Source organism: Amblyomma mixtum, chromosome 6 (assembly GCF_055824585.1).
Source record: "Amblyomma mixtum isolate Tamu chromosome 6, ASM5582458v1, whole genome shotgun sequence".
Lineage (NCBI taxonomy): Eukaryota > Metazoa > Arthropoda > Arachnida > Ixodida > Ixodidae > Amblyomma > Amblyomma mixtum.
The window spans coordinates 44,440,577-44,462,270 of record NC_143017.1 but is presented as its reverse complement, the minus strand read 5'-3'; the positions used below and the strand labels follow the sequence as shown (position 1 = coordinate 44,462,270).

The 21,694-nt window shown below is 46.5% G+C and overlaps 1 protein-coding gene across 1 annotated transcript; it reads left to right on the top strand.

Moving 5' to 3' along the window:
• The first annotated feature begins 4,353 nt into the window (after positions 1 to 4,353).
• LOC149338920 (isoamyl acetate-hydrolyzing esterase 1 homolog) lies at positions 4,354 to 17,741 on the top strand. The gene is made up of 6 exons (XM_089550377.1): positions 4,354 to 4,705; positions 7,966 to 8,021; positions 10,921 to 11,140; positions 14,557 to 14,644; positions 15,953 to 16,068; positions 17,443 to 17,741. Exons 1-6 carry the CDS (start codon positions 4,577 to 4,579, stop codon positions 17,626 to 17,628), a joined length of 795 nt encoding a protein of 264 aa, XP_089406503.1. The 5' UTR covers positions 4,354 to 4,576; the 3' UTR covers positions 17,629 to 17,741.
• Positions 17,742 to 21,694: the final 3,953 nt, after the last annotated feature.

Here is a 21,694-nt window from a genome sequence, read left to right as displayed (position 1 = left end):
GCCAATTCTGACGACTGAATTTTTGAATAGGAGAGGAGTTCGCTAAACGTGCTTTTCCACGGCGTTCTCTCGACGCGACAAACTCCTGCGCAATAATGGATCATTTGGGGAAATCTGCAAGGCAGCTTTCTGCAAGGCTTGTTTTCCAACCAAAAAGCCTCTTCCGAGATGACAGTCTCGCATTCTTTGTGCAGTCGGGTTCCCCCTTCTGAGTAACTTCCGGAATATCACCATTCGGCTTCAAGATGGCCCCGAGAGAGGGGGGACCGCTCTAAACCTCCTGTAGCACCGCAGTAGAGGTTTGGCAGGAAATTCAAGGAAATGGGCTTTGCTTCCATGACGGCAGGAGTGGGCTACCTCATACAGGAACTCTGCTCATAATAAACTTTCTTAGAAGTTTATGCTGAACAAATTAGACTGACCCGCAGAGTCGCGCCAACTTCCTCCCTTCACCCCTCCACACCCCTAGCTCGAACAACAATGAACAGCCGTACAGCCCACCAGCCACTTCGCGACGACAAAGACCCTTTTCGTGCGCCACGCGGAACGATGACACATCCGACTCGCAAAGACGACGCTGATTGGGACTCCACATACTGCGAATCACAGTCACTCCTGAAGAAGGGACGGAGTTGGTGCCGGAAACTTGGAATTAAAATAAAGGGCTTTCTACATGAAAGCCATGAGATATGCTTGGCTCGGTCATTCTACTACCTTATCTGCATTTCAGCTCAGAGTGAAACTAGCGAGCAAGTGGCGCTCTGCGTGGTACGTGCGCCACAGTGTTTTTATTGTTAAAATTGCCGTTCTATGAAAACCAAATTAGGGGCTAGCACATTAATTCATACCTGTTCCAGAGACTTGGGGGTGTCTTCAACGTGTAGTTTCCTACTGGGACGTCATGGGAACGCGGAGGTCGTAGGTTAGGTTACAGCAAAAAAAATGCAAACAAGGCAGGAATTCAGGTGAGGGAGGGGCTGAGCCCCCTCATGAGATATCATGGGGGGGGGGGGCTCTGGCCCCTCTTGCCCCCCTCTGTTCCGGCGTCTCTAAGTCCACGTAACCTGATTCGGGCCCCCGGTCACCAGAGACTCCGGGGAAACGAACAGGCCGATCAGGCCGCCCGCGCACTCTCTCCCCGGGCTATCTCCCTGTCCTTGGGCGCCTACTCCCAATCAGACAATCTGGCCCTTACATTCAAACACATCACCGATTACTACAAGGAGGAGCACCGGCGCTACCCGGCCCCTTGTAAGGGTCTGGATCGCGCTGACGAACACCACATCATCAAAATTCTCACAAACACTGTACTGTGCCCGGCGGTGCTTAAACATTTCAACACATCCTTTGATGGCACGTGCCAGTTCTGTGGGGAGGTGGCTGACACCTTCCACATGGTTTGGGCGCGTCAATCAAACCCATCTATCCCCCCCAACCCCAACCCCACCAGAGAGGACTGGGAGGCGGCCCTGCTCGGCTGCCAAGACCTAAAGACCCAAAAGGCGGACGCCTTTTTGTCAACGGACGCGGGCGGCGTTGCTTGCCTATGGGGCCCCGGATTAGAGGCTTCACCTAGGATTACGAGGGGAAAGGGCCAATAGGGCCCTACCACAATCACCTCTCTGTAAAAAAAAAAAAGTTTAGTACCACCACCACCCCAAGTGGTCGAAATTTATTTATTTCGCATACTGCAGCACCGGTGGGGCTATACCGTGGAAGATATACAATATAGGGCAAATAATTACCAAGAATACATAAACAAAGAAAGAAATACAGCAGCAAAAGTTAGGGACTATGATGTAGCACAGACAAAATTTCGTTTAATGAGAGCAAGCGGTCGGTACCTGATAATGAATTCAAAAATTATATCTTTGTTGGAAAAACTGTGTTTAAAAGTGTTTGTACGCGCATAAAAGGGTGTAATGTGAAGACAATTTGCTGAAGGCAATTGTCATTAAATTCCTAGTTGAAAAAGGTCAGCCGAGTTTTATTAGTGAAGGACATAACGACGGTCTTACGGAAGTTATTCATTTGCCATGTTTCACACCATCCGCAAAATCTGACGAATGATTCATTAAAGCCAAGATGATAAAGGGGAGATGAAATTATGTCACATAAATGGTCGTGAGCATGCATTCGGAATTTAGACGAAATCGCGAGCGGTAAATCGTTGATATGTAGTAAGAAAAGGAGAGGAGCAACGACCGATCCTTGAGGGACGCCTGACGACGCAACTATACTGGCGAAGAATTGACCAAGTTCTGAAAAAAAAAAATGGTTTAGAGGAAAATAAGGAAATGACGCAGTAACTGTCTCCCATATCTCGACAGACATCCGAGTTACAGCTCACGAATTTGGAATTGTGAGACAAGGTGGAGGAGGATAAACTTTATTTATGCCGACAAATGTAGCAGATGCTGTGGGGTTATAGCCCCATCAGGTGGCCATGAGCCCGTGGCGTTCGGCGACTTCTAGGGCTCTTGTCACAACCCGGATCTGTGTGTCCGAGTCGGAACTGAGCAATGCGGCCTCCCACTGGTCTGGATTCGAGAGCTGCAAGCCTCGAGGGGGGGAGTCCCGAGGGCAAGCCCAGAGGATGTGGGATAGAGTGGCATGTTGGCCACATAGTCCGCGCTCCGTGAGCCCGGATGCGCCGCGATTACAGCGCTCTCATCCGTGCTTTGTAAAGAACTTTACTCGCTTCGCGCCTTTCGTGCTGCCCAAGACAGGGCTTCACGTTGTGCTTGGTTCCAAGATAAGCGCCAGGGGGCTCGGGCGACAATTGAAAGAAAGCGTGGCTCCTGTTCTTCATCGTAATTCACACGACGTTATCAGGCTTGTTATATGCGTCTTTGCTTGTTGGGATCTTGCTCCCGAATTCCAACTCATGAGATTATCATCGTTTCTCTTCATGCATTCTGCTAAAGTGACAGCGCAATTATCGCCGCAGAAACGGGAGCCGTGCTTTCTTTCAACTGCCGCCCGTACCCACTGACGCTTATCTTCGAACCAAGCACAACGCGAAGCCCTGTCTTGGGCAGCACGAAAGGCGCGAAGCGAGTGATGGTTGTTACGAAGCACGGATGGGGGCGCTGTAATCGCGGCGCATTCGGACGCACGGAGCGCGCTGTCACGTGGTATTTTTTAAAGTCCGCGGGCTTTCGTTTTTCCCGAATAAAAACGGGCACACTAAGTCTATCTCGTTGGAAGTGGCTGGGTTGGATAGTATTTGTGGAGCTCCACAACTTTCCTATTGACGCCTGAACGTTTAAAGTTATATTTAAAAAGTTAATTTTTTTTATCTCGACTAATTAATCAAATAGCAGGAGCGAAAACAATGGTACTGTAACTTTAGATAAACCCTAGCAACATCCACGCGATTTCAGTTCAGTCGAACGCCTAGTTTTTTTTTAAATCTTGGTTTAAGTTAGCTGAGACACCCTGTATAAGTCTACCTATACATATAACCAATATATATACCATACCACTCATATATATATATATATATATATATATATATATATATATATATTACACAAAGACACATGGCAGGTTGTGATGTCACAAGGTCAGGTGGGCCACGCTCTTTCTCTCTCAGTACCGCCGACGAGGACTTTCTGAAGAACGGGAGCGGTGACTGGTATGCAAGCAGAGAACGACTTTATAAAACATTTCATAGTCGAGAGTTTGACGGAATACCGTCTGGCGAGGAGCGAACACAGCGTAAATAACAAACGTACACACAGTGTATGTTTGTTATTTACGCTCTGTAATAAACGTGTGTAGAAACTACTGTGCTACACACAACATACAGATTACGCTTCATGAACCGCTTTATTCTTGTAGGAGTATCATGAATAACAAATACAACCACGATAAACAATAAAAGACAACAGCCACAAAGTGCTAGGGCACCCAATTCGCATTGTGCCTAAATACGCAAATCGACGGCCATTTTTTTTCCGTTTTTGCTCTGTCTTATGAAATTCGCGACTTTATACTTCGAAACTTTTCATTCGAGCTTTGAATTAAACTTCGAACGATTCAAACTAGATGCGCAAACATGGTAAACGTACATCAGCAAATTAGACATTCCACATCTGGCTGAATTTTTAAAGGGGGAATACGACCAATTTTTCTTTACCTGCGGCTCGGTTATGAAAGAGCGCCTAAAAGCCTGTCATTATCCTAGCTAGCTCAACCCAATGAACGGAATCTCATGAGAGGCATTATCTTTTTCTGTCCCTATGAGGAAATAAGCCGTTAATTCAGACGCAGTCGTATCGCAGTAGTCCGAGCATCACACGGCTTTAATCGAGCTCTCAACTCTTTCATACGCTGCGCACCGTGTTTACAGACAAGGCTGCCTGGCTCCACTCTTCACCGCTATCGATCCGGCTGCCATCGCTTTATCAAGCACTCATTGTTTTCTCAGACGATTTGCCATTGTCTTTTCTTTTTGAGTCGCTTCTCGTGATCGACGTAATTTCCGTGCGCTGCAAATCGGTCCTCGGTAAACGCAGACGAAGCTCGAAGTCGCAGTACAGCATCGGGGCGCGTGAGAGTGCGTAAGAACATGTCGCGGTGCTTACACCTCGTCGTTGCGTGCTTGGCGCTGGGCGTCGCCCACGGCTCCGACAATGCCACGGCCCCGGAGAAGATAGTGTGGCCGCGAATCTACCTGTTCGGCGACTCCCTGACTCAGGTGAGAGGGGCCCTCCAGCGAGAAATAGAGAAAGCAAAATGCTGTGGCTCATGCCGTACACTCAATTCCCACGAGCATATAACTAAGGAGGGCATTGCTACAAATGGCTATAGTCGAGTCGAAGGCTGGCTTAGTGAAAGCTTCGGAACGGCAAGTCAGCAAACGGTTTCACTCGACGATTAAGAAAGGATGCCCATCTTAAGCTGCGGATGCCCTAGCACTGATACAAGTCGGTTAACAGTTACAAACTTTCAAGATTTCATTACAGAGGCACCCTTCAGTAAAGGAATGCAAAAAATTGGCATGTTTATTTGGAGAAAATAATATTGAACATTAACAAAATTGAGCTACTTTTCATGACTTGTGGTTATTGAAGGAAAATAAAACTGCGCGAAAGGAGGCAAGCGCATAAAATTTAAGTTCAGAGCAAAATTCCAAACTGCTCCATCACCTGCCAAAGCAGCGCTACCGTATAAACGAATTCAGGCTTTTTCGCAGTTAGCGTTAGCTTCTACACGGATTTATCCTTTCAGCAGCCCTCCTGCAACTCTGGCTACTGACCATGTTGCTTGAATGAGCATGTTGGAAAGGCCCTTTGTGTACTTCGGTTAGCAAACCATATAGTTCTCTGAGAAGAAATTGAAATTATTCTATTTGTTGCACTCAGGTGACAAGCTGGGCAGTACACGGTTATTAAGTATCCCCCTAGTCGAGTCGTTTATGCCACCCTTGTTACGAAGAATACGTAAATTGCAGAGGCGATAAGCATGGGTTGTACCGCTCTGAGTGTAAGCCGGAAACCGCGATCGTCCGCTTCCTTGCACTGGAGTGCTGAGCCCTTTATTTTTTATTCTTTGACACGCATTTTGAGAACATAGAATCATGTGGCCGTATTTTGGCGCTATTGGGATGACAGCTTCAGAGCCGATATGGTTGACTGTACGACCCCAAGGTGGCGCTATTGCTCCTTGTTTCGCACTCTGTCTCGCAGCAATGATTGGTCCGGGGAGGTCACGTGATGCACTGCATGGCGAGCGGTGTTCTTTTTTTCTGAAAAGTATGAAAGCTCCCGCGCATGCAGGATACACCGCCGAATCGTAGTCGATTGCACAAATACTTTCCTGATAGTGTGGAACAATTTTAAACCAAGGACTGCATTATCAGTTCATCTTTATTCACTGCCCATTCGAAAAGCTAGGTGTCGGGACTAAAAGCTGTAAGAACAGCTTGACAAAGGTCCCAGCCCCCTACATAGTGGCGCTGCAGCGTGTCTGAAGTAAATACCAACGTAACAAAGGAAAAATAAGTGCACTTATACAGATACAATATTACACAGGCAATATAAGCGAAAAATTTAAATACATGTTCAACAGCGAAAGGCAACAATGCTTCGAAATGCTTCAGACATTCTTTTACAAAAACAGCGGATAAAATGTGTAGAACATTCAGGGCAACAAATAAAATTTTCACATATGAAAATATGAAGCAATAGTCATTTTTCTGCAAGAGACACACATACAGCACTTACAGCATAAGAAACATCACACATTACATGATTACCAGTTCGTACTGAGAAGATTTAAGAAATCTATAATAGTTTCTCCCAGCCGCCGCGGTGGCTCAGTAGATGTGGTGCTCGACTGCTCACCCGAAAGACGCGGGTTCGATCCCGGCCGCGGCGGTTGAATTTCTATGGAGGCGAAATTCCAGAGGCGCGTGTGCTGTGCGATGTCAGTGCACGTTAAAGAACCCCAGGTTGTCGAAATTTGCGGAGCCCTCCACTACGGCGTCTCTCATAGCCTCAGTCGCTTTGGGACGTTAAACCCCAGTAAACCAAACCAAAGCAATAGTTTCTTCCGGCAAAACAGGCTGATGAAGTGTTTAGGTTCGTATGCTGAGTCGAAATCTGTTGATTCCGCACTAACGCCAACGGCTGTGGATACTTTCGACTGGAGGTACTCAACATCTTGCTCCCCATGCATGACGTGCAAAACAAAGCAAAAGTAACGCGTTTTTTTTGGGGGGTGGGGTGGGGGGGGGGGACGCTGATGATCTTTGAGTATTTTGTAGACGCCCGCATGCCTTAGGAAGAGGAAGTCGACAGGAAATGGGGTCTGATACGTATACGCTTCCTTGATAGGCGCACGGGTCTCTTGAATCACGCGGTATTGATATGCGCGCAAGAGTTCGCGCATAACCGTGACAGCCACTGCGCACAAACGAGTTACAATAATTAACCAGTGGAACGCATCTTCACTGGCATGCACATACTCTCCGAACTGAAGGTTATCGACGAGAGTCAGTGTTTTACACCGCAGCTGTTAAGGGCCCTTTCCTCGGGTGGCATTGTGGGCATAGGCCATTGACCTAACCAGCAAAGCGAGCGCAGGAGGGTGGTTACCATGATTACCTTGGAAGGAGGAGGGTATGACGAGAGTGGAGGAATGTGGCATGATCCCCCTGCGGAGGCGTAGCGCACCGTCCGAAATGAGGGTCAGTGACAGTGGCGCCCCGCGCTTGAAGCGGCGGACAGGAGAGGAGTGCTGGTCGATGAACGACTATGTTTGGAAAACTAAAAGAAGCGCTGTGTAACTATACATATATGCATGTCTCTCTCAAATTCTTGACCTCAGTATACTGTAAAATCAAAACGCCTCATTAACTACTCCGAAAATTCGCATTATCGACCATTGTAATAGTTCAATGAGTGCTTATTCTTGTACACTTATTTCAGCACAGTGGCCGGGAGTACGCTATAATACAAGTGGCGCTAGCTGTCCCCAGAAAGTGATGCTGCCACAAAAAAAAAATGCAGTCAATCGACAGCATTTTGACTTCATCAATTTGTGAACAGGATGCGGTGCTTACCTCATAATATACTGAAACGGCTCTAAAGTAAATACATTTTCACTGAAGTTTTATTTGCAGTATTCGTTCCCGAGAGTAGCTCTATAATGCTCCAGTGTTTGCTTTTGATGTTTATGGCAGGTGTTTCAGGAAAACTTCACGAAACGTTTTTCAACAGTGCTCAGATCGCGAAATCAGTATCGCTGCTTGAAATGTTCAGAAAAACAAACATTGTGCTCTAATATCATACTTCTGCAAACAACAATGCATTAAAATCTCGCATACGTACGGCCAGCGTGTTTTCGGTGTTTCTTCTTGCACGGATCATTTTCCATCCTTAATATACCAATGAATGTTGCTTTTTTATGTGAAGTGCCTTATGCACATAAGCGTACACGCATTCCCCCGTGCAGTACAGCTTCTCTCCTGATGGCTACTGGGGTTCCATCGTGGCTGACGCCTTCTCAAGGTACGTATCAAAGCTGTACGCTTTGCTTTTCTGGTGTGTCGCAAAATGCTGAACTGGCCACAGCTTCAACTGGGTCCACAATGACGAAAATTCTGAGTACGCGTTGATTACTCAACAACCGTACTGAGCTACCACCGAATTATACCGTAATTACAGAACTACCATAATATAAACATCGTAGAAAGTTTTACACGCCTTGGCGTAAATTTCTTCCTAACGTATATATCCTGGGGAGATCATACAAACTATATGACGATATAGATAGCTCCGATCACCGGATTGGTAGGTCGAATTAGACATCGGCTATCAATGCGAACTGAATTCTTGCTCTATAAGTCGCTTTTTTATTCTCATTTGAACTACTGCCTTCTGGTGCGGAGGACCCCGGCGCCTTTTAGTTTTTAATATGCATTCAGCTGTTGGAGGAAAATATAGTCATCGTGTTATAATGCATGACACAGTGCCAAGCCATATAACAGCGGTCGATTAATTAGTATACACAACCATTAGAGTACCGACTAAGTTTCACGTTCAAATCAGAAATGAACCAAAATATAAACACTTCGCAAACTTTCTTACAGTTAATTTTAAGCCATAAAGTGATTGCGCTGTCTCCTTAACACCACAAATTAACAAAAATACCTTCAGCTGCTTTCTTGCCTTCGATGAGTGTTGGCTTCGTTAATATGCATGGCTTAACGAGTCCCTCAATATCCTATCCTTGTCTACTGAGTACCTTAACAGAATCAGTGGTGGCTGAGTGGTTACGGCGCTCGGCTGCTGACCCGAAAGACGCGGGTTCGATTCCGGCCGAGACAGTCGCATTTATGTGGTGGCGAAATTCTAGAGGCTCGTCGTGTATTGTGCGATGTGAGTGCACGTTTAAGAGCCCTAGCTGGTCGCCCTCTAGAGCTCTCTATTATGGCGTCCCTCACACCCTGAGTTGCTTTGGGACGTTAAACTCAATAAACCAAGCCAATAAACAGCCTAACGAGGGCCTTTGTTCTGACAATCTTGACGTCATAGGTAGCATAGGAGGGTTCTCACGCAGCTGCCACCCCGTCCATTCGATCACGTTCCACATGACACAGGCAGCAATACCGAATATTCTGTTTCCGCAGTTCTGGGCGAGGATGGGGCTTCCGAGCATTCTGAAGGTACACGCAACATAAATACCCTCGAAAGTAGAAGATTGGACCAGCGCCGCTATAGCTCAGTTGGTAAAGCACTGCACACGACATATGGAGGTCGTAGGTTCAGATCGCACTGGCAGCATGTGTTTCTTTTTCTTCTACTTTGGAATTAATTATTTTCGGCCATTGTGATTACAGAAATCTTAATTGCTTTAAGGCGTGCTCGTGCTCTTAACATGCAGACCGCCCATTGTAGCACGTGTGTCTTGCGTACCAATATTTTGAGGATGCGAGAGTATAGAGAAGAGTTAAGTAAATTAATAATAAAATGCATATTCTTCACCCCTCGTTAAGTTGACAAGAAAGCGACTGAGTGAAGCCCTTCATTCATGTCGACCAACGTCCGGTTTTGCGAAGAATACAGATTCTGTCGGCTTAACAAAAGAGCTGTCGGAGTCTTTTCATATATCCAAGAATGGTATAAACGCGTCAGCCAGCACTGAGCCAGTGTTGGTAACAATCAGGTTGGGTCGTTTTAAAACTATGGCGCAACACAGGACAAGCACAGCATAGAAAAACAGGCTACACATGACAATTCTTGTGTCTATACCGTATTTCTCTGCTGTTCTTGCCTTGTGTAGAACTATATTTTTGAAATCAGGTCGCATCAGCCCAACCAGATTGCCCTATTATTTTGAGTTAGCTGCTAGCGATTGCACGCTGGTACAATTTTACTTTTTAATCGTAATCGCTTTGAGGGCTTGCTGAATTTTATTCCGATTTGTTCGCGGATGTCGCACGAGTCATGCAATCAGTTTATCCATATCCTTGTTTTATTCTGTACAGGTGCCGTCAAAGGTAAATGGAAGGCAATATTAACGAAAAATTTAATCATTGCCCGCTCAATTCATGCATCCTTGAATACATATGTGCAGACTAATTGTGATTGTAGGAATTGCACTGTGCACCAACAGATATGGTCCATTATGCTTTAGATTTAAAGAAATTAATTTTTTTTGACAATGTCGCCTTCCATTTACTTTTGACGGCGACTGTACATGTAGAAGCAATATGAATGGGAACACGCGAACACGTGGTCCCCGCGCCTCGAGAAGCGCTGTCGCTGATACCTGGCGAGATCGTACGGCACCAGGCGCATGCGCGGGAAGAGCAGCGACCGTGCTTACTGCGCATGCTCCTTGGCCGCCGATTCTCGTCGGCTATCGACGGCTGCGCTTCGCGATCTGTGGCCTCTACACGCTCATGCATTCCCTTTCACATTGTTTCCAACTGTACCAGTAACGCGCAGGCAGCACCGACGTGAAAGCGAGCAGCCAGTCTGCCCACAAGAAGGAAATGCGCTGTTACTTTTGGATCAAAGATGAAAGTGTGAGATGGACACTATTCGTTAGGAAGAAAACTATGTACTATAGGTTGCAGGGGGTTTTAGTTTTGAACTTGTGTAGCAGTTGGTTTAATGCTGATAATGTGTCCCCTTTCACAGTGGAGATGCCTGTACACCCAGCAAACAAAAACCTCTCAGAGACGTCTAGGTAGACGTCTAGCTAGACATCTCTGAGAGGTTTTTGGTTTGCTGGGCATTTGCCCGTCAGTTGCGAGATAGCACCGGTGTGTGTTTAGGGGTACGCGTTCGCTTCTTGGCCTCTTACCGGCTAATGTCCCAAGTGTAGTCCTTTTTAGCGCTGTAGGCGCTGTAGGAAGTTTCGGATTGTGAACTGCTGAGCGGGTCTTCGCTTAATGCGCAGGAAGTGCGACGTGGTGGTGCGCGGCTATGGCGGCTACAACACACGCATGTGCAAGCACGTGTTGCGCCGCGTGCTATCGCCCCGCGACGCCGAGCACGTGGCCGCCTTCGTCATCATGCTGGGCTCCAACGACGGCCTCGAGCCCGAGCACCGGGGCCGCACCCACGTGCCCCTTCTCGAGTACGAGGCCAACCTCGAGGAGATGGTGGACTACCTCAAGGTATCGCCACCATCATGGTTTACTAAACTCTTTAAGGACCCTTCAGAGGGTATTGCACAAGGAGGGATTATCACAGAAGCAACGGAACACTTGGTCAAAGATGACACAACAGGGAGCCGATTAAAGAAATGTGTCAACGATTAGAAGCCAACAATGCGAGGAATAGAATTACAGAAGAGTTGATAAAGTACTACAATAGTAGGAGTGTTACGCCAAATGTAGGGACATGGTTTCAGTGTTTAGGAGAATCCCCCAAGGTGGAGCAGATTTGTAATAAATGAGTAAGGACTTATTAGGATCCACCCAACCGCAGCCAAATTGCTACAAAGGAAAGCTATGCAGCTCCCACAGATACTTGTTGTTGAAGAAACATTCATCCTGGAACGGGATTCGAGCCTGCGGCCACCTCCTCAGCCGAGCAGTCGCTGTACGAAGTGAGCTAAGCAGGGCGGCTCACATAAGGTAAGGTGAGTGGCCGTCCTGATTAGCTCAATTGGCAGAGCGGCTGCCCCGCTGAGGCGGTGGTCCCTGGCTCGAACCCCGTGCCAGGATGAATGTTTCTTCAACAACAAGTATCTGTGCACCTCTCCGCTTTTCCTCTCATTAAAATTCCTTTCTCTGTGTCTAAGCTTCTGTGGAGGCTGTGTAGCTTTCCTTTGTAGCCATTTGGCTGCCTTAGGTGGATGCTGATGAGTCACTACTCCTTTAATGTAAATGCAGCGTAATATCCAAGGACACGCTATGAAGGCTGTGAGTTTGGCAGAACTTCAACTGAAAGCGCGCCCTGGCACGTAAAGGAACCACATCGCAGAGGAAAGTGGTTCGACTTATTATGCCTGCAATACCGTACGCTAATTTACAGTAAGTGGCAAGTGCATTTTTACCGGAGGATGCACGGAGGTGCACCCACCGAAGGTGCACCCTTTGGAGGGGGGGGGGGGGGGGGATTTTTCGCCTCTGTGGACCAGGTGTGCCTTGAGGACCACAGGATGCCAGGCATAGGTAATAGAACAGGAAACACTATTTTTACCGCTGTGCTAACTGCCGTTAACAAAAGCACACCTCATTTATCAAGTACTAACGAACTAAGTCCCCACACTCCACAAACAGTACCTGTTCGGATGTCGAGACACATCTCAAAGCCCAAACTGCCCCTCCTCACGGCTGCGGCGGCAGACACCTTATTGCACTAAAACGCTGCCCAACAGTTCCCATCTCTCCCCTGTCTCCCCTCCTCCAACCTGGCAAGGCTGGCACACCGTGAACACTGCGTCAGCACAGGACACCTCAACCACCCACATCTCATACCCCACGGTCGCCCCTAACAGTGCGATCCTTGAAATAAAGTTTCTTCCTCTCTCAGCGGTCAGTAGATTAATTATGCATTTCCAATGCATTTTTTAGAGCACAAATTTAGACAGGATGTAAGAAAGTGACATACGCAGGACAATCGCTGAACTTAAACTGATGGTTTACTGACGCCACCATTTATACCGGGTGTCCCAGCTAAATGTAACCAAACTTTTAGAAAAGGCGAAGTGTCTTAGTACAGTGAAACCAACTCAGGGTTGTTTTTAGTCGCGTGGCTTAGTCTTGAGTATTTTTTCGCTCTTCAAAGTTAATTAATTAGTTAAGTTTAATTAGCCAACTTTTTAATTGTTAACTTCAGGAAGAAAAGGTCAATGCAAAAGCTTTAGATCACCTTGAAAAACCGCTAGTAGTGCTGTTTCCGTCAAGTTACGATTTACGTAGCTTCATTTATTGGCCTTAAAAGAAAGTTGTCACGTGACCAGCCGCTCACTCACTTCTCTGCCCCAATGTGCACACGAAGTGTCATCGAGGAGAGGACTTTAGAAAAAATGGATTTTATTCTTTAAGGCGCATCTTGGCACGTTGAAGTGGCACAGTTGCCATGTGGAAGCTTTTTCTGATTATGCGGGTTATGGTTAAAGGCCGGTAAAAAAACTTCTTTACGTAAATATTACTTTGGTGCAAATGTCTCAGTAAGCTGTTTCTCAAAGCGATCTACAACTTTTCCATTGACACTTTGTTCATTAGGTCAATAATTAAAAAGTTCGTTAATTAAGCTTAACTAATTAATCAACCCTGAAGAACGAAAAAAATACTGCAGTCTAGGTCACGTGACTCTAAACAGCCCTCATTTGGTTTCAGACGGCTAGGACACACCGTGTTTTTTAAAAGCTTGGTTACATTTAGCTAGGACACCTGCTATATATACAGGGTGTTTCACCTAAGACTTTACACAGCTTTTAAAAACAGGCTTTTTGAGTTAGAAGAGTGCTGTTCTCAGCATAGCATTGTTAGCGGTGTAGTACATCAGAATACAGCAAAAACGTGCTAATTAGCAGGTTAGTTAACTAATAAGCAATAGCTAACTTTTTAACTATGACTGTTAGACTTACTAATTATTTAGAGGCGTGTAGCACGCCATACGTAATATCGATATCAGTTTTCATAATTTCGAAAACGCGGTTACCCTCGGTGCTGTGGCCCACTAAATTTTGGCTATTTCAACGAGTTACGTGCGCTGGAGAGGTTGCTTGTCCTGAAAGCTTCTCGAAAGCGCATTTATTTTGGTGTGATGTAGGCAAAATTTTTTGGGCCACAGCACCGAGTGTAACCGCGTTTTCGAAGTTCTAAATATTGATATGGATATTACTTGCGGTGGGCTACACGCCTCTGAATAAATGAAGAAGCTTATCAGTAGTAGTTAAAAAGTTAACTGTTCAGTTTTAGTAAACCAGCCTGCTAGTTAGCACCTCTTAGCTCTGTACTGATGTACAGCCCCGCTGACAGTATTATGTCGAAAAAAGCGCTCTTCTAACTCAAAAATGTTATATTAAGAAATTGTGTAAAGTCTTATTTGAAATGCCTCGTATTACGGTTGCAAGGAAGGCACTGTGAAAAAGGAGTTATTTATTTATAAATTAGACTGACACATGCTTAAAAACAACAAGGGTTTACTGACGCTTCGAGTGGGGAGGAAGGTTGGCTCCCAGTCGGAACGTCAGTAAACCATGTAATGTCTTTAAGCATGTGTCAGTGTACTTTATATATATAAATTAGGCTGACACATATAAACAAGACATCTGCCCATAACTTCGCTCACGATAATAATAACAATAAAAAAGAGCAAAACAACCTTTAGAAAACCAGCAGAGTCAGCTAGGCGAACATGCCTTGCTGCTCATTAGAAAACGGCGCTTTTTGGATTACAAAAATACCCAGTGCTAACACACCTTTCGCTACCCCTGTGCATTTCGGGAGCCTCTAAATTTTTCCTACTACTGTGCTGCTTGAAGCTGTGCAGTGCACGGGTCTGGTTATGGAGCAGAAAAGGAAGACGAACAGTAAAGGCAATGTAACAACCGCGTTGCATTCTCGTTTCCTTGCAGTCATGCGGCGTGCCCGAGAAGAAGGTGATCATTGCGGCTCCTCCGCCCGTGGACGAGGGTCGGTGGTCGCACCTGCGTGGACCCACCGGTAATCGCATTTACACATTTACGGCCTCTCTGCTTTCGAAAAGATAAGGGGTTTGCTGCGGCGTCACAGTGAACACTCGTGGGCCACAGGACTAGTGTCGGCTCAGTGATTCAATCGTTCGAGACCGCCAGAAATGGAGAAATTACGACTGCCCGTGGCGACATAAGTTGTTTATGTTCCGAGCAAAAGAAAAAAAAAGTGACAATGAAGTGCGTCAGTGATAATGGAAACCAGAAAAAAAAAGTCGCACAAAAGGCCCACCCGGCATCTTCAAGTATTAGGATGTTGTGACTGACGATGCTGAAAGGAATTTACTTCAAGAAATAATACTGAAGTGGCAAAGATTGCTGAGAAAACGACGCATGGCGTAGCGTTCGTGTGCAGACGCTGGGCAAATTCAATTCTACTCCTGCTTAATTAATCAGGTGTGGCCGGGATGAGGACTATGATTAAGTGAAATGCCTTGAGTCTTGCAGATATCATTAAAGAGGGCCCATTGGAAGTAGACGGTAGGATAGTTGGGCAGGACACCGGTGAATTCTACCAGGAGATGAAAGATCCGATTAAGAAGCGGCAAAGCATGAAAGCCTCTAGCTGAACAGACTGAATATAACTGGTCAAGCCAGGCCTGTTTAACAGATCGTCTGATTGATGTGCGTCCGTCGCTCTTATAAACTAAACGATTAGCTGTTTTCAATGCTTTTTTAATATTTATCATTCTATTTTTAGTTGATTTCGGGGATGTTGAGAGTTTTGATTTATGGCTAATAAATTTTACGGTTTGCACTGCTTGTTAACTGATCAGTGCGTTCAGTTCAATCAAGATTGTTACCAGGCCACAGTCCTAAATACTTACTGTGCGAAACTTCAGAGAGATTGTTAATCTTAAAAGAATATTGAAATATGACGAAAAGGCATACTTTATTAGTATGCAGTCAACGTTTACTCGCCATGTGAACTTAACGCGTTATGTTCTTTTCCATGCCGTGTCTCTCCAGACAAATGGTAGCTTCACTGCTTTTTCAAGTTTGATAGCTTTCGCTTTGAAGTTCTGAAGCAGGTTCTGCCTTTTGCATCACTCGTACCTGTACTTTTTCGTTAATTACTGCAGTCACATTTATCATTCTTTAAGACTGAAAACTACTGGTCAGAGGCCCTGGGACCTTCATAACAGCAGCAATGAAATTAACTTCAGGAGTCCTATATGCTACAGGCTGACGGACCGACAAACGCAAGTTTATTAATCCAGCTGTCGCGCTACGTGCTTCCTCGATCCCGGCTGAGTAGATGCTCTCTTCGCTCTGTTAGGGCTGCCCACTGTCGTCCTCAAGAGCATAGAGAAATACGCCCAAGCCTGTGTCAAGCTCGGCCAGAGACGTGGCATCGCCGTTGTCGACGCCTTCCACGGTCTGCAACAGAATGGGGTGAGCTTTACTTGTTCTCGCGCGCTGCCATAGCCGCCTGAACAACTTTGAATCATGTGGCAAGGTGTCACCTACATTACCAGAACACTGAGATAAACTTCTAGCGATTATTTGCAATTATCATCAGATACTCCACATCTCTGCATGCTGTTTATATTGGCGTTCCGTACATCACTTTTACGTCGTGTGTGAAAGGCAGTTGAGTGAAGAAGATAGTTGAAGCCAGATTTCATTGAACTGCTTTGACCGAGTAGCAGTAGTTTCGCAGTACGATGTCTCTTACTCGTTGTATGCGTTAACAGGAGGTTCCGGAAACGGCTCAGTAGAATGAAGCACATTGCAGTCCGGTTGCACATTGCACATTGCACATATAATGTTGCACATTGCAGTCCGGTCGGAGTGCTTCATTCTACTGAGCCGTTTGCGGAACCTCCTGTTAACGCATACAACGAGTAAGAGACATCCGGTCCGGAACAGTGCAATATTCTATTAGTTCCATCTTATTCAAATCTCTGTAAACTTAAGTGCGGTCACGCCTGCACTACTATGCCATAACGAGCCGTGGATAATGAGGGAATATATTTGGACGAAGCGAATTGTTCTGTAGTACTGATGTAGGCCTATAGTTGAACGTGGTTCAGGCAGGTGACACGCGTGGAACTGTGCGTTGTAAGTCGCGAGATAATCTCTGAAGATGACACGCAAGAAACCGAGCTTCGGTTTATTCATCACTTTTCGAATTACGATTACGCTTTAACCTACTGTGCACATAGTTCTATCCTGAGCGTTGAAATATTTGTAGTAGCAACCAATGGCTAAAGTAGTTTACTTAGAAATTCATCACATACTCTATTTAATAATAAATATTTTAACCGAATAATTCTGTGACACTTAACGAAAATGAATTCGGCTGCGCACGAATTCGGAATATCAATATATGCCCCGCTGTAATTCAGATGGCTGTAATTCAGCACTTGCATTCTGTTTTCTTTTGTAGTGGGTGGAGGGGGATATACGTCTTTTCTCACTTTAACTTCATACGCAAGCGTGGAAATGCTTGCATTGAGAAAGTGCGAATAAACTTTGTTTCTCCTCGCAGTGATCACTATACAGTTCCATGCCGTGCAATACTGCGTTGAGGCGCATGAAACTTACGCTCGTGCATTTCGCATGGGAAATTGGGCTGTTGCTTCAAATGCGTTGCAACTGAAGTGTAGCGCCAAGCTCCCAGTCAGGCAATCCTTCCGCCGGCTTTTGCCTCAACGCCATGAAAACATGCATTGTCAGTACTTCGAGTAGGTGAAATCTAGCGCAAATGCTCCTTGCACTGCGCTAGTGATTCTGACGTGGCTTCCCGCGCTCTCTGGTTTTCAGAACTGGAAGAGGCTCTTCTCGGACGGCGTCCACTTCTCGCGCGCCGGCTCTGAGAGGTTCGCTCAACTGCTGCTGCCCACGCTCAAAAGGGTGGTGGGCAATGTGCCGCGCATCTTCAAGGACTACCGTGACCTGGACCGCAACAACATCGGCAAGAGCATCTATGAGTGGAAGCCGAGCAGCTGACCTGGCCTATATACTTCGCAGGGGGACAAACCGCTTCAGTCCCGGGCAGGTCACTTGGATCGAGGACACCGGTTTGGCTAATGCGTAATAAACGGTGATGAGCACAAGCACAATTGGCCCACTGTGAATGATGCAAAGGAAATGTTGTTGTGGCCAGCGAATAAGGGAAGCCGACAACCGGCGTTATTTTGGAATAAAAAGTATGGGGAGGCTTAAGTCAACTTGAGCCTTCCCAGGTCCCTTAGGACTTGAAGAATTAGCCCGATCAGCTTACTGTCCGTTGCCTACAAGGTATTTGCTAAGATAATCGCTAATAGAGACAGGACAACAGACTTCAATCAACCAAATGATCAGGCAGGCTTTCGTAAACGATACTCGACAATGGACCATATTCACGCTATCAATCAGGTGATAGAAAAGTGCGCAGAATATAACCAGCCCCTATATATAGCCTTAACTGATTACGAGAAAGCATTTGACTCTATGGAAACCTCAGCTGTCATGCAGTCATTGCGGAATCAGGGCGTTGAAGAGTGTTATGAGAAAATATAGGAATATATCTATAAGGATTGCACAGCTACCATAGTCCTCCATAAAGTCAGCAATAAAATTCCAATAAGGAAAGGTGTCAGGCAGGCAGACACGATGTCGCCAATGTTATTCACCGCCTGTTTACAGGAGGCATTTCGAGGCCTGAAATGGGAACAGTTGGGGATGAGTGTTAATGGAGAATACCAAAGTAATCTGCGATTCGCTGATGACATTGCCTTGCTAAGTCACTCAGGACATAAACTGCGAAGAATGATCAATGAGTTCGATAGGCAGAGCAGAACGATGGGGCTGAAAATTAACATGCAGAAAACCAAAGTAATCAACAGTCTAGCAAGGGAACAGCAGCTCGCAATTGGTAGCGAGGGGCATTGAGGGAATATGTTTACCTAGGGCAGGTAGTGACCGTTGATCCGGATCATGAAAGGGAAATAACTAGATGAATACGAATGGGGTGGAGCACATATGGCATGTTCTCCCAGATCATGAATGGAAATGTACCAATATCCCTCAAGCGAACAATATACGAAAGCTGTATCTTACCAGTACTCAAGTATGGAGCAGAAACGTGGAGGTTAGCGAAAAGGGTTCAGCTTAAGTTAAGGACAATGCAGCGAGCTATGGAAAGAAAAATTATAGGTGTAGCGTTAAGAGGCCCGAAGCGGGCAGAGTGGATGAGAGAATAAACGCGGGTTAATCACATCCTAGTTGAAATCAAAAGAAAGAAATGGGCTTGCTTTGGCAGGTCATGTAATGCGAAGGCAGGATAATCGTTGGTCGCAGGATGTCACAAAATTCGGCGCATTCTTGAAGCAAAGAAAGAAAAACAGCGCCGCGCGGACGCGTCTCGCCGGCACGAGACGAACGGGAGAGGAGGAAACCCCCGCGGAGCGCCTAGCCTGTGTGCGTGTGCTCTCTCTCCCCTCCACCACCGCTCACCGACACGGCGTGCGCCGAGGGGATGAGTCATCCACGCCGATTTCTCTAGAACGTGCGAGTCGCTTCTACTCTTAACCGGGGGAAGAGGGGGAAGCCTTGCGAGCGCTAAGACATGTCCCCCTCCTCTGCACTCGGACGTCGGCTACGCGCCACGACGGCGCCACGCTAGAACACGCTGGAACCTTCGCGAAACGACTCCTGACTTTAACCAATGAGGACGCGCGGCCGGCGAGAGAAAGGAAGGGTAACTATACGGGAGATACTGCGTGTATGTGCGCGCCTACTTTGGCGCGTACAACAAACAGACGGGAGAGCGAGCCTATAAAAGAAGGACGTTGACCGCTGTCAAGTCAGTCCGGACCGCCGTTTAAGCTTCATCGAAGCGCGCCCGTTCGACTCCCGGGAAAACACCACTCGGCCAGCATCGGACCAACGAGGCAACGTTCGCCAGTCTGCGGGATGGCATCGTCATGGAACTCTGGTCGTCGGACTGCCGCAGTGCCCGGTGAACAAATTGTGTTTTGCTTGATTACCTCTCTCTCCTGTTTTAGTGCACTTTAGGTGTAATACTTCCTTTGAATTGTATTCTCTCTCGAGTTTAACTTTGCACGAGTTGCATTGTGTTGCTAATCACTTTGTCTTTGTACTAGTGTTTGTGAAACCCTCTGTATCGTCTCAATTGCTGTATAAACTTTGTTTTGTTTTGTGAACCTTTGGCTCCGACCCATTCTCTGGCTTGCGACCAGCGAAAGCTGGGCACCGAACGCCCAAAAACCTCTTGTCACTTGGTGGCTGGTCTCCGCTGAGCTTGCCACGCTGAGTCGAGGGCACCTCCTTCGAGTCCGAGACCGCTACCCCCCCCACGCTCTAAGGGCTTCCCACGTTAAAGTACGCGAAGTCTGGGTGACACAGGATAATCGCAGCGTAACGGAGTGGATTCCAAGAGAAGGCAAGCGTAGCAGGGGCGGTAAAGTCAGGTGGGCGGATGAGATTAAGAAGCTTGCGGGTATGCGGTGGCCGCAGCTTGCGAAGACAGGGTTAATTGGAGAGACATGTGAGAGGCCTTTGCCCTGCAGTGGGCGTAGTCAGGCTGATGATGATGATGAAGTTAACATAATAACGGAATGCGATTGCATTAGATTTCACATTTGTCTCTGCTTCTCTTGCAAATTCTATGTGTGTTTCAGTCAGTTTCTTTGCAATTGCCGTTCTATCAACCGCCATATTAGGACTGCTAGATGCAGTATCATGCATCCACTATGCTGTGTCGGTGCCAACAATCACGTATATCAAATTTTTTATTTCGGTTCTCTATATAGGTCGCTGTCTAGAAACAAGGTTGCTCGCAACCCGGTGGACAGGTGGTAAGGACGTCAGAAGGCGACGCGACCTCTCTCGACCAATCATTAAAAGTCATCTGCCAAGTTGCGCAGCTTGCTCGCCATCCGATGGCCAGGCTACCACCTGTAATGGTGGGCAGGTTGTGATAACGTAACAAGGTCACGTGACCTTTCTCAACCAATCAGCGAACTTCATCTGGAACACTGGCGGGGTTTTGGTGTGACGACAAATATAATGCGCTCGCATTAATAAGAAGCTTCTGCCAACGTGTACGAACGGAAGCGTGCAATAAATGCGCAGGAAAAAGCGCAACTTCTGATGGTTGAACGGGCTACCACTGGGAAACTACACGACTGTTAATGGGACTCGGACTGTATCCCGTGTACCACTGCGCAGTTTACCAGTAGCAGCGCATTAAACAAACAACGTATAACCAACTAGCCCCTGCTGCCATCTTAATTGCACAAGTTCTGAGGTCAAGAAAAGAACACGTTTGTTTCAAGATGAAGTCAACCTCTGCCGCTAATGAGTCCAGACACAGCATTTCCTTGCGTGTTTGTACAGATGATAGTAACGGCATTAAGATATGCAAGTACAGAATCTCCATTACCTAATTACAAGCATGTAGGAATACGTAGCGCCCTTGCAACCATCCATCCGAGTACTTGGAGTGTCAAAAAAACAAGTTGTTTAGGTAATTGTTGTTCGGCTAATTCAGCGAGGAGATGCACAAGGATGTAAGATTCGTTTGTTGCTGCGTTTATATACCAAACGCAAATAGCTTTTAGCTCTCTTCTCCTCCCCTCCTCGTTCGAATTCTCATTCTTCTTCCTTTGCTCCTTGGTTATTCTGGATGATGTCCCTTAAGCAGCCTCTAGCTGTAAAAACCACTGCAGCACTCGCTAAAGTAAGCACTGAATGTCATGAATGAGTGACTTGACAACACACACGCAGAAATGCAGATTTTGCGCACAGCCTGATTCACGTGCTTCTCAGCCAAAGCTTGCGAAACGCGGGAAACGTAGCCAAAATTGGAAACGGCATCCTCATCTTTGCTGTACCTGTGTATTGTAACGTTTCGCATAAAGAAACCCTCAGATTCTTCAAGGCCACTCTCGAAAATGTGGACTACAATGCGCCAATCGGGAGCGATTTCAACGTGGACGCGAAGAAACAAACAGATGGTGACCAACATCACGTCCGATGACCTTGTGTTGGATACAAATCGTACGCAACG

Bases quoted from the DNA above. Each gene is read 5' to 3' on its own strand.
- LOC149338920 (XM_089550377.1), top strand. From the start codon at position 4,577: ATGTCGCGGTGCTTACACCTCGTCGTTGCGTGCTTGGCGCTGGGCGTC. The intron at 4,706-7,965 runs GTGAGAGGGGCC...TCCCCCGTGCAG, and splicing joins TCGGCGACTCCCTGACTCAG to TACAGCTTCTCTCCTGATGG. The intron at 8,022-10,920 runs GTACGTATCAAA...CTTAATGCGCAG, and splicing joins GTGGCTGACGCCTTCTCAAG to GAAGTGCGACGTGGTGGTGC.